The following is a 13711-nucleotide window of genomic DNA, read 5'->3' on the forward strand; positions in this document are numbered from 1 at the left end:
ATCAAACAATTGTGTGAATGAGACAAAAATATCTGAGGTATTAAATCTTTATGCATGAAAATGCAGGAAGGTGACACCAAGTTAAAAATGTATAAAGTTTCACCATTTTGATGAAAATTCATGTTCTTTTTAGTCATTTCATGAAAATATTTTTTGGCACATATTTGATCTTGAATTTTATTGTATTTTTTGCATTCTACAATCAAATACAGGTTTACATATATCTTTAAATCACTTAATTTGAAAAATGGGATTTTTACCCACCTTTTTAATGAATCCAGGCTAATCTCTGTTGGCAGTGGAACTTATGCTGTTAAAAATTATGCCTAAATTGTCCTACAAGGACATGGTTAATTTCTAAAAATATATATTTTTAGGAAAACAAGAATATACGAGCCTGATAGATTTTGAGAAGGGATAGGCATAAGTATCTGCAATTTCAGATATACTTAAATTCTGTATGGTCTGTTGTTCTAAAAGAATAAAACAGAGGTCAAACAGTAAAACCCCATCCATTGGAGCACAAATATAATTATTAAGCAATTTCTAGCTGTCTATATCAAAGTTATATATATATATATATTTCTTCAATCATAGTATAAACATAATTTGTTATAATTAATGATTCTTTAAACATAATGGCTAAAACATTCAAAAACAAAAAAAAGCCATAAACAAGGAATAAAATAAAACTATGAGAAAAAAGATTCAAATAAATATGGAATGATTCTAAAATTCTGCTGCAGAAGTGAAAAAAAATACCGGTATCCTTAAATAACCTGGGCAACATTCAATATACATGTATGAATAAATGGGGTGAAAAAAAGGATGTTTTAATGATGAGAGCCAGTATAAATAAGTTGTTATGTTATGTATATCTTCAAGTTCCTAAATTTATGCATCTCATTTGTAAGGTTATTAGTTATATATATATGTAATATATATCAAAACATTTTTTAATAAATTTGTAATTACTAAGGCCTAGGAATTATACCATCTAACATTCTATAAATATTCAGTGATTTTATAATAACTCTTCCATTTAATTTTTTTCACCTTCAATGAAAGATTTCCAGAAAATCAAGTTCAAAATGGAAAGGCAAAAAAAAAACTAAAACATGTGTGTTTACTGTAACCGGACCAATCACAATCTTTTAAAGCTGACTATAGCTTTTTTTCACTACAAATTTGGCAAATTATATATTTACTGGTATTGTTCTTTGACAGCAATGTTCTTTTTGTTTAAATACTAGATAAAAACTTGAAAATGCAGAAAATCATAAACAAATATTGTGTAAAACTGAGTAAAACCATATCTGACAGACAAAAACAACTTCGACAAATTTCCAATAACAGGAAATATAGGTAAATGTAATACAGGATCCAATTGCGTAACGAATTATTAAAGGCTATTTTGGGGTTTGCCCAGAACTTTTTCTTTCTTTTTTTAAAATTTTATTGAACGTCAGACCCTATTTTTATTCAGCAGGTGACAGTAAACACTTATATTTATTTAGCCAATTCAAATACCATAAGTAACAATAGAGATCTGAGACAGAAAGTTAATTTCAAATATTGTCGTAATGTAAAAATTGTCAGATAAACTGTCTGACTTACATCAACATGTGATCAAAATACTCAAATATTGTCGTAATTTAAATATTGTCAGATAAACTGTCTGACTTACATCAACATGTGATCAAAATACTCAAATATTGTCGTAATGTAAATATTGTCAGATAAACTGTCTGACTTACATCAACATGTGATCAAAATACTCAAATATTGTCGTAATGTAAATATTGTCAGATAAACTGTCTGACTTACATCAACATGTGATCAAAATATTCAAATATTGTCGTAATGTAAAAATTATCAGATAAACTGTCTGACTTACATCAACATGTGATCAAAATACTCAAATATTGTCGTAATGTAAAAATTATCAGATAAACTGTCTGACTTACATCAACATGTGATCAAAATACTCAAATATTGTCGTAATGTAAAAATTATCAGATAAACTGTCTGACTTACATCAACATGTGATCAAAATACTCAAATATTGTCGTAATGTAAAAATTATCAGATAAACTGTCTGACTTACATCAACATGTGATCAAAATACTCAAATATTGAACTGTCTGACTTACATCAACATGTGATCAAAATACTCAAATATTGAACTGTCTGACTTACATCAACATGTGATCAAAATACTCAAATATTGAACTGTCTGACTTACATCAACATGTGATCAAAATACTCAAATATTGAACTGTCTGACTTACATCAACATGTGATCAAAATACTCAAATATTGAACTGTCTGACTTACATCAACATGTGATCAAAATACTCAAATATTGAACTGTCTGACTTACATCAACATGTGATCAAAATACTCAAATATTGAACTGTCTGACTTACATCAACATGTGATCAAAATACTCAAATATTGAACTGTCTGACTTACATCAACATGTGATCAAAATACTCAAATATTGAACTGTCTGACTTACATCAACATGTGATCAAAATACTCAAATATTGAACTGTCTGACTTACATCAACATGTGATCAAAATACTCAAATATTGAACTGTCTGACTTACATCAACATGTGATCAAAATACTCAAATATTGCACAATATGATTGTAATGACATAAACAAATATAATATGGACAAAATGATGTCCAACAACAAAAACATATAGGCAGTGACAAAAATGATGAATCAATAATTTTCTATGCTTCTGAAATTCCAACACTTTTTAAAATATCCTTAGATAAATTGTCATCTGTTGTTTCACTATCTGCTTGAGAAACATTTGATAATAATTTTTGTTTTTCTTCAGATTCTTCAGTGATTTTATTTCTGTTCTTTATTTCTGCTTCAATGTTACTTTCAAAGCGGTCTTCCACAACTTTCATGTCTTTTTCTAAGAGCTGCTCAATGTCTTCTGTTTTCTCTTGATTTTCTACTGTGTAACTTTCTTCATCTCTGATGTGATTTTCTACTGTTTGACTTTCTTCCTCTGTGTTTTGATTTTCGTTGTCATCTGTTGACAGAGATCGATCAATGTTTCCTGATTGTCCTGTAGTTTTCTCACCATTCCATATCTGACTAGCATGAACAAGTTCCAGTTCAGTTTCTGCAGGTCCACCACCTGAACTGGTCTTATATTTCTCTATCTGATCTGAAATATAAAGAATTCTTGTGTACTATATAACATTTAGTTAAGCACATACAAAAGATGTTATTTTAAAAATTACATCATCTTTGCATTTTCATTTAAACTATACATGAACAGAACCTGAACTATTTTTAGAACATTAAATATTCATAAAATTACAAATCGGTAAGAACTGGTTTCTAAGCATTTTAGTGCAGGAAGATCTTTTAGCAAAAAATAATGAGAAAATTATATAACACATGTGTTCACTTACCAGCTACTGATATACTGTTTATTACACTGGTCAGTAGAATTTTTTTCCTGTATTTTTTTGGCATATTCAGAACTTAATGTAATAACATAATCCTCTGTGTGTGTTGAATTCATTCCCATTCCATCTTAACTAAAGAGAGTGATTTAACCACAGCCCATTGCAGAAGACTATAGAAACCTTTAGATGTTTATATTTGGAAACTTGTTAATTAATATTGCTGTGCGATTTTAATTTATTCAAGATCCCATTTGTTCATATGTAATTACTAAAGCTACTATACCTCTAAAATGTTGACTGCTGACATGGTGAATATCTAACAGAGAAATAGATGCAAAAGTCTCAGCCTCAGTAGCTGCAGGGTAGTGCTGAAAATACATCAAAGTCAAAATATGTCATTCAATAGAGAAAAATATTGAAAACCCCTTCTCTGATTATTAATCAATCAACTTGTTTTTATTTCTTATCATTTTGTTTGTGGTTTTGGGTTGCTGTTTCATCTAAACATAAGAAGTCCACAATTTTCAATATGTAAGAAATTTTAAATGAATAATTTAGAGATTATAATTTCATTATTTCAAAACTATCTTACATGGTTCATATCAAAGCCAAATGATCATTTAAAGGTCAAATAATACCTATATAACTATACAATAAATTGTTTTTGTATAAATGTTTTAACTAAATCTTTTCATAACTTATGGGGTACATTTTGCCATTAGAATACCAACAACATGAAGTTTAACAAACTTTTTTTTATATGTTTCTATCTATCAAGTATCTTAACATCTCCTTGAGAAATTTTTACACTAAGATGTGTGATTTGTTAGTTCGTAATTTTCTATATCATCCAAAATAAAGTAAAGTAGATGAGAGACATATCCACAATAAATTCTCCACTCACTGCATGCATTCCCTAAACACTTCATTTCAAAAAACATTCCTGTGATTTTTTTTATGACTTTTTGTTTTACAACGTGCACTCTTTGAGAGATTTACTGACATATTAAGGTAAACACATCTTTTGATTTCTATATAGAGGAGATAAAATCAAAATCACATGCAATTAAAGAACATACCCCACGTCCCCACATTGTCATTGGAGAAATAAAATAAGTGTAAGAAAAACAAATTGAATCATAATTTCCTATGATATGCACATCTTCATAGTATGTCCTTATTATCTACAAAGTTTCATGAAATTCTGTTGTGTGGTTTCAGAGGAGTTGCGATGACAAACTTTGCAGAAGTACATTGAAGCAAATAAGTTCAAAGGGGCGTAACTCCTGGAAAAAAAATTGAATCGTAATTTCCTGTCAATATGCACATCTATGTAGTATGTCCTTATTATCTACAAAGTTTCATGAAATTCTGATGTGTGGTTTCAGAGGAGTTGAAATGACAAACTGTTGCAGTAGTACATTAATACAAATAAGTTCAAAGGGGTGTAACTCCTAGAAAAAAAATTGAAACATAATTTCCTGTCGATATGCACAACTACATAGTATGTCCTTATTATCTAAAAAGGTTTCATGAAATTCTGTTGTGTGGTTTGAGAGGAGTTGAGATGACAAGAAATAGGACTGACAACAGGACGGGTCAAAAACATTATACCCTCCGCAACTTCGTTGCGTGGGGTATAACAATATTACTGACAGAGGAATGGAAAATAAAACCTCTGTAATTTGAAATTCTTTCAAACTTAGCGTCTTCAAATGTATCATTAGAATACAGGTTCAGTTTACAGCCTCAATGAACGAATTAATGCATCTAGGTTTACTGTCCCATCTTAATTCTCGCCAAATACCCTTAATGTTTAACAGCAGTTTTCCAACAAGCACTCCTGCATTAAGTTGAGATCTTTTCCTTGCTTAAAATATGTATCACATTACAGAAATACATAAATTATTTTTTGTTTCTAACTACTTGTTGTGAAGGGCTTAACTCCCCCTTTTGCATTTATTAACAGCACAACTTAGGAACAAACTGTAAGAATTGATCTAAAAAGGGTTGACTAAAACATTAATAAATAAAAATATAAAAGACACTAAATACTGGTCTTATAGCCTACACACTGTCACTGAAAGCTGGCTCAAAATCCAATTTCAACAAATATGGGGATCATGTTTTCTTAGACTTAAATATCAATCAGTCCAACTCCAATAGATTTAATGTAAAAACTTCATAAGTAGTCTGAGAAAAGCATGACCTTGTGCAATGTAAAAATAAGTGTTATAATTGTATAGCACTATATATTGTAACTTGTTGTTCTAGGAATAAATGCATAATTTCTCCTATAAAACAATGAATTTGCAGCAGCTGTTTTAAGCAGATTATAGCAAAATTTAGGGAGATAGTGATATAAAAAATCTTGCAGCATACATGTAGCTTGTTCTAGCTAAATATATAATACCAATCTTTGTTTAAAGCATTTGCTAGTTCTCGGTTGTAAGTGTATGCAAAAGTATGGATGACAAAATGTAAACTAATAGATTTTCAGGATTAATTGAATCCGTCTTTTGATATGCACATATTAATTCCAGCAAGCATTTTTGTATGCCTTTCTACATGTACTAAAGTCAACAATTCGTAAATGTTAACTTTTTCAGAATTTTTTCAATGACATCTTTGTTTTACATAGTAATTAAGTGCCTAAGAATACATTGTATGAGTATGAATTTATTCTAATGACAGGAACTGTTATACTGTATTCTATTTGAGTCAAATTCTATTGACCAGTATACTTCCATGTGTAATTCAAAATCAAGCCACGTCACTACCAAACTTTCAAAACATTGCACCAATGTTTCCTAATATTCTAGCTTTTTTTTTAACTTTCGGGGTCCTAAACCTTATAAAGCTAAATTTTACCTCAAGCATCACTGACATTGATTGTCGAAATGTGCATCTGGTGCAGAAAATAAGGTACCTCTTATGTTATTACTACCACAGGGTTGATGCCTTTGCGGGTGGACTTATAGTCCCTGAGGGTCAGTAGCCAGTACTTCAGTACTGGCATGAAAATACGGATTTGGTGTTATAAAAATTTGCTGTTACAAAATTATGGAAATCATTCAAAATTAAGGAATGTATCTCCCTCATGCAAAGCTCTGATTCCTTCCCCGGCTTTGGCTATACTTTTTGTAATTTTTGGTTAATAGCTCTTCATCTTTTTAAGAAGCTTTAGATTTTCAAATATTTTGGCCTCCAGATCACTGAAGAGACATTGATTTTCGAAATGCACATCTGGTGTAGAAAAATTGGTTATGTATACTTCCCTACTGATGATCTTTTTAAAATAAAGAAAATCCGAAAATCCTGATCTAGTTTTCTGCAAATGATTTATATTTTTTTTTCAGTTTACCAAAAGCTAAGTTGTAAGTAATACCTGCAAGCTTCTATTGTCATCCTCAAGTTTCAGAAATTGTTTTTAGAAGAGGAAAGATTAAGAAAGGAAGAAAACACAGAATAAATCGGTTTCAATTCGTTTGTGACAATCAAGCTGTTTACAATTGTGATGAGGAAAATACACAAAATTATTCTCTTGGATGTTGTGTTTACCTACCGATTTGTCTACCTGGAAAACAACTTTATAAATAATTATTTGTTTTAAGGATTTCAGTCAAATGTTGTGCTTAAAAACTAATAAAGAAGCAACAGTCCTAAAAATTAAGCCTATCTATGCAAACCATTGGATGTCCGGTGAAATCATTCATACATGTATATACAGAGGTGTATAAAATGCTGTAATTTTTGGAGGCAGTTATTTTGTTTTGCTCCCTGACCTATGACTGGTGACATTTTTCTGATTGAATACAAAGATTTAAATGAAAAAATCATATAGAAAAAATTCTATAGTGCCTGTTAATCGAACCAGCAATCAGTTTGTTGAAAAATATGATTGAAATTTCTATCCTTTACGGAACCAATCAATGACAAAAACTTGAAATGTTTCCTATATGTTGGAATTAAAAGTGAATTATGTGATGAAATGGATCTATAACTACAGTTAAATGTTAAAGATAAGGTATTTTCAAATATATTTTCTATTCAAACCTTACCTGCTTTTAAGGTATACAGAAGTGTGTTGTAGTAAAAGAAAAGCACCAGTTCAAGGTGAGGTTGATGGTGAAAATTTTCCCAAAAAGCTTTAAAAGGGCTTGATAAGGGATTTACTTACTTACTTACTGCCCTTGAACGCCATTGGCGATTAAGTGGATGATCAATTCAGAAATTTTTGACATATATATTGTACTTTCATCTTATCTAGTTTTCACTGAATTTACCCTTCATCAATAATAAGAAGAATAAGATGTGGTATGATTGCCATTAAGACAACTCTCCACAAGAGACCAAATGACATAGAATTTAACAACTATAGGCCACCCTTAGGCTTCAACAATAAGCAAAACCCATAACGCATAGTCAGCTTTTTAATTCTTCGTTTTAAGGAAGATAAAAAGGTTACTGTTCTAAAGTACATTTTCTTCAAACAAAATCTTATCTTATTAATATATATTAAATCAAACAAATGTCACTGACCATAACACTATTCAAGAGCTTTACTTTGTTCAATGAACTGATTTATGCTCTCAAAATTTAAAAGAGTTTGACCTTTTAAACTTATTTTTGAAATTATTGGTATTATCATTCTACATTGTTCTATGTTAAGGTAGATGGGGTGTCTAAATTATAATCCATAGAATCTTTTAATAATTCGCCAAAATGTAGTTCATATCCTGCTTGTTTAAAAACATTAATAAAAAGAATGGGTCACCAGACTTATTTTCACGCTAGAGGTTGTTCAAAATTGTCAAGATTTTGTATAGATTATGCATGGAAAACCCATTTTTCCGCCATAAAACACAAACCACACCATAGAATTTTGAGATAAAATATGAGAAGATAGCTTCAATATTATGCTTTCAGATAAGAAAAAGAAAAAATGGGGTCACCGCACTCGTTTTCTTGCTACATGTAAAAATGGGTAAATTCCTAACACATTCTATTGTAAAAGTAACACTATCTGGATTATCTGCCCTTGCATTTGAGTTGCCTCCCCTTATTTGACAAAGTTGGAAAAAAATGAATCAAACAAAAGAATTCTTATTTTTGTAAAATACAATCATAAATATGATCAAAAATGGCATTTTCTATATTATAATGAAAATTCTTACACATGAATTACCTACTACTATAAAAATTTGCACATTTCATCAAAGATCTAGACCTTGTTTTCTAGTATTTCAAAATCCAAGATGGAGGAAGGCACCCTATCTACCTTAAAGGGAAACTTCGCAAAAAAATCAAAAATTGATATTATGTTTATTCTGTATAAAAATGCTTAAATTCATAGGTATTAAAGTTTTATTCTGCTAGATAAGAGATCACCATCGATTTTAAATTTAGTGTATCAATTCTCTCCGGTCGGCCATTTTGTCACCTTGTCCGATTTGCAGTCGCGATATGTCTAAGGACCAGAACTACAGTAACCCGATGTAGTCGTAATTGCGTGTCGATATCTCGTCAATCGTACGGTTGTTTTATCCGACTAGGTAACTTGATACGGAAAATTTTCTTTTTTTTTTTAATAACCATGATCTGTTATTTTAAGACTGATAATATAGGAATTAGTGAAAAGGTCAAAATTTCAAATCATAAATAAGTCTTCCGTGAAACTTGAATTGTTTTCGGCAATCTAATTAGTTCATAATTCTTTTATGTAATAAACTTTATTCAAATAAATTAGGATCTTCGCTCCACTGATCACCCGCATGGCTAAAGGTATTACTCCCAAAGGTATTGTAGGGGGTGTGAGGTGACACGTCCAGGTATTCAAGCGATTTCCTGTCGAGTTTGCAAATTCATGCATCGTTTCACTTCTTAGTGTATTGATAAGTGTACACGGCCGATAACTTATAACTTTCCATTTTGAACTATTAGGTGTATAATATACATCTCTATCTTGCGTGTCCGAAAGTGATATAATATATAGTCATTACTAAACATATACGCTTGTTTATGAATAACATTTCTGGTTAAAAGAAAATTATTTATAAAAATATAAATAATACCAAAAAAAACCAACAGATCTGATGAAATAAAAAAAAAAATCCAAGAGTAAATTTGGTAAAATGTAATATATACTCGTTGTCAATGGTGAAGGACAGATTGGAACATACCAGAAATATATTGATTTAAAAAAAGGTACGCACTAGTCGACCATTCGTATATACGCCTTGATTATAAGTTACGGAACTATAGCGCAAATTAAAATATATACATTTATACATAGAACATAAGAAAGAATAATATATTTTGCGTAAATTGGGGTAAAAGTTTTGTAAAATGAAAAGTCCACGTATGCCAACAGTAAGTAATCATCAAATGTCGATAGATTATTGTATACCAAACGGAGAAGGAGAAGAAGAAGAGATTTAAACACAGGTCGATATATAACTTTATTTGGCTCATCGAAGTTATGGACATTTATAATTCAATTAGATTGTTCTCGAAAAAAGGAAGAAATTCGTCTTCGTCACAATTGTTCCAAAATGCATACGCCACTGGAAGTACACTTATACCGAGGGATATGAATATTTTCCGGGAAAACTATAGAGTATCAAAGTTTCAAATCAATTTCGGGATTTATTTTTTCTCTAGATATTCAATGACAGCAATTTAAAGAAACTGCTTGTCCGCTTTAGTGGTATTCTTGCCAGTTGAAACAGACTTATAATTACATTAAAAAATAGGGAAGGATGACATTAAATTCGTTGTCTTTTTTTATACATCGTTGGTCAAATAGCTAAAGTATTATATATAGTTACGGTGTGAGACGAAGAGTATTTTAAGAAGGACATATTCCCTATTATGTATACATTTTGTTGATGTTTTTCACACTTGAAAAGCATATCTGTTCGTTATTTGTCGATTCCATTCCAATTAGATCCTTTAATTTCCTGTCAATTATTTTAAACATTTTTCTTTTTAAATATCTGAAGTCTTCATGTGTTGTCAGATTTAAAATATTTTGATGAGCACATTAATTTCTAAATAGGTAATTAAAGATCACTTTGGATGGACTAAAAGATATAATTGCAATTGTTAATGATCTGTTTGAAATATTTAAGGCTGCCGATCCTTATTTGAAATAGTACAATTTTTAGTTCATAAACTCGTGTTTAGAAGGCTATTTTTATTTATAAATTCTTCAATTAAAATAATTCAGTGTTTTATCGTTACTAAAGTTATCAACAGTCATAATTCATTAAAAAGTGATCTTATGCAAAATATAAAAATATACAACAGCTATCCAGTTATTGTGCGATCTTATTATTCCCGTTAATTAATTTTAATTTTTTTTTTTACATTCATGTGTCTGAAATTTTGTCAGAGTCCCGTTTACAATTATGTTGTTCACACCTGAATGCCAGTGAACCGTGACGCCTAGATTTCACTGAATGAGGATCAAAGGATTAGAATTACATAATGCTAATCTTTTAATTACCTTGAGTTAACCTACGCATTCAACATTCTTTAGGTGTCACAAAACAATACACATTTTATTTCCACCGTACAAGCAAGTGAAAATGTTTGCTGTAATGAAGCAAAAACGTCAGAATACAAACATGTATTTTTAATACACTATTGATCATGTCAATTTCATATGTTTGTTTAAAGTATTTGTACAAAACAAATCATAAAAATGTTCTATGTATGAATTAATTTTATTATTAAAATTCGTTTTAAAATATCCACACGATCTAATTTTAAAAGTTGCATGGCTATCACTTATTTTTCGTTGGTTAATAGCTACACCAAAAGTCGTCGATGCGCTTTAAATCGCGTAATTAGATTGTTAACGAACAAGACTTAAATGAGATATTTTCACTCCCGGCATGCATCAAAGACTTAAACTACGTCACATAAGTCAGGAAGCTTCAAGAAATAAAATTAATAATTCCCAATTTTCTTCTTTATTAGATTTCATATCAAAATAAAACTTGGTGAATATGTTTTTTATGGTATTATGAACATAATAAGATGATAAGTGAAAAATCGCGAATTATCCCTTTAATAGTAATCCAGAGATAGGGAATATTATAAATGATTTAAACTCCATTATAACCTAAGTTGAACCATTATTGACCTCTACAATTTTAAATATACTCTACAATTGTTTTTGAAAATAAGTTTGGAAGTTTGCACAGCTATAAAGTACAAGTAAACTTTCTACATACATGAAGTTATGTGCATTATTCAGTCATTTTAATTCATCAACATAAACCAATTTGTATTACTAATCTATAATGTGTGGAAACTACTGTTTAACAGTACTTTAGAATTTTGATTGGGAAATAGTTCAAAAAATCTTTTTGTTTCAATTTCGTATCCTTCTTAGGCCAAATGATACCCTACACCAGATGTATAATAGCACAATATATAATTATATGAGAACTGACTTACCTGTTTGACCTTAGGAATAAGGAACATCAATATAGCACCAAGTATAGGAGGGGCACCTGCTGCATGGAAAGCTACTTTGTAACTACCCATACTGTCATACAGGGCACCTGTCAAATATTGTAATGTGAAGTTAATATAGCATTAAGGGGTACCTTTTAATATAGCACCAAGTATAGGAGGGGCACCTGCTGTATGGAAAGCTACTTTATAACTAACCCATACTGTCATACAGGGCACCTGTCAAATATTGTCATAAATTGTTAATAAAGCATCTAGTATAGGAGGTCATTTCAGGAAGACATCTTCAACTTACAATAGTTGTATCCCCTGAATAAGTCCACCGTTTACTTCGCTTATCTAAGAAACAGACTTTTAAATCACTAAAACTACAATGTAGGTTGACCAATGAACCATGAAAATGAACTCTGTCAGACAGACATGTACATCTTAAAATCATTTTATATACCTTATAATGTTGACATTTAGCTTATAGAATGTGAGTAACAGGCCTAATATAAATATCAAATATTGTAACAAAATACCCCAAATAGAGCTTATTATAATTCTTTCTGGAAGATTTTTATTTGATATAGAGTTTAATTTTTTTTGGGAAAAGCTATACATTGCCTGATAGTCATTACAGCTGTTGTTAATACATAGTAGTGTTCAAACTGTCAATCGATAAAATATTCATATGAGTAGGCGGTGCTTAGTCCAATAGTTATCTGCATCCCAAAAGCACTTTAATATTCCAGCAGAATGGATTCATAGTCTAATTATAAGACTAACATCGTTTTTTATTGAATAATTTTTTGGACAGGCAATAAAATATATTAGTGTTGGTGATGAAACTTAAGGTTTGTCGGGATGCTGGAAACAAGCATATAACTTTTTTTGGCCTAACACCAATAAAATTAAGTTACGTAACACCAAATTACCTGCTACTGGAGGTCCAATAGTAAAAGGTATAGCAAATATTCCCAGCAGAAATCCAATAGCTTGTGATGCTTGATACTGTCCAACAATATCAAAAGCTATGGGACCAATCAAACAAACAAATACTCCATCACTCAATCCTAGGACAAGACTTATAGCTATTAGACCACCAAAGCTTGATGAAAAAGGGATGCATGCTGTAGTCACACCCATCACCAAGAACGCTACCTGCTGCATTGTAATACGATTTACAAACTTCAAGTCTGCTACCTTGCCAAATACAAGGCGGCCAATGGCTGATGTAATCTGAGTACATGTGATCAAGAATGCTCCATTTTCACCTGGAAATAAATCTTTGGTATGTTTAACCTGCAATGAAAAAACACATTTTTATGTATTGCACACATTTCTTATAAATAAACAAGATGTACTGTGAGTTAATGTTCACTAATGATACCAAAGCTATACATATTCAGCAAACAGAATGTTGATAACATCGGTAGTGATGGATGTAGCATGGTATAGAATCCTCAAATGAAGCTTGATACCATGTATGGCAATAATACATAACAGTCTGCGCTAAAATCCTTTCCAATTACTAGTTCGAAGACTAATATTCTAACATTTTTCTTGGGTGTCTAAACAAACAAATACTAACTAGTCGGAATACAATTTTACTAGTCTGGGGCAACGGACTAGTGGTTAATGGTGCAGACTGGCATAAGAATATGAAAGTAATTTTATATATAATAAAAAGTTGATAAACAATGGATATGAAAACCCATCCTGTTTACTGCTCACACAAAGCTTGATTTGTTGATCCTGAGACAAATTTTCATGGGACAGACAGACAGACATATG

The 13711-nt window shown here is 30.5% G+C and overlaps 1 protein-coding gene across 4 annotated transcripts in view; it reads right to left on the reverse strand.

Moving 5' to 3' along the window:
- Positions 1-1434: 1434 nt before the first annotated feature.
- Positions 1435-13711, reverse strand: part of LOC139493365 (monocarboxylate transporter 10-like) — a 33833-nt gene continuing 21556 nt past the window's right edge. For 3 of the 4 annotated variants that reach the window (XM_071281715.1, XM_071281713.1, XM_071281714.1), the window contains exons 6-11: positions 12853-13219; positions 11915-12021; positions 3729-3813; positions 2556-3198; positions 2326-2403; positions 1435-1637 (exon numbers count right to left, since the gene is read on the reverse strand). In XM_071281715.1, the coding sequence (XP_071137816.1) occupies positions 2747-3198; positions 3729-3813; positions 11915-12021; positions 12853-13219 (1011 nt within the window). In that variant the 3' untranslated portion in view covers positions 1435-1637; positions 2326-2403; positions 2556-2746. Of the gene's footprint in view, positions 1638-2325; positions 2404-2555; positions 3199-3728; positions 3814-7010; positions 7023-11914; positions 12022-12852; positions 13220-13711 lie in introns of all 4 variants that reach the window. The other variant, XM_071281712.1, reaches the window with a different exon arrangement.

The sequence above is a fragment of the Mytilus edulis genome, chromosome 10 (genome assembly GCF_963676685.1).
Source record: "Mytilus edulis chromosome 10, xbMytEdul2.2, whole genome shotgun sequence".
Lineage (NCBI taxonomy): Eukaryota > Metazoa > Mollusca > Bivalvia > Mytilida > Mytilidae > Mytilus > Mytilus edulis.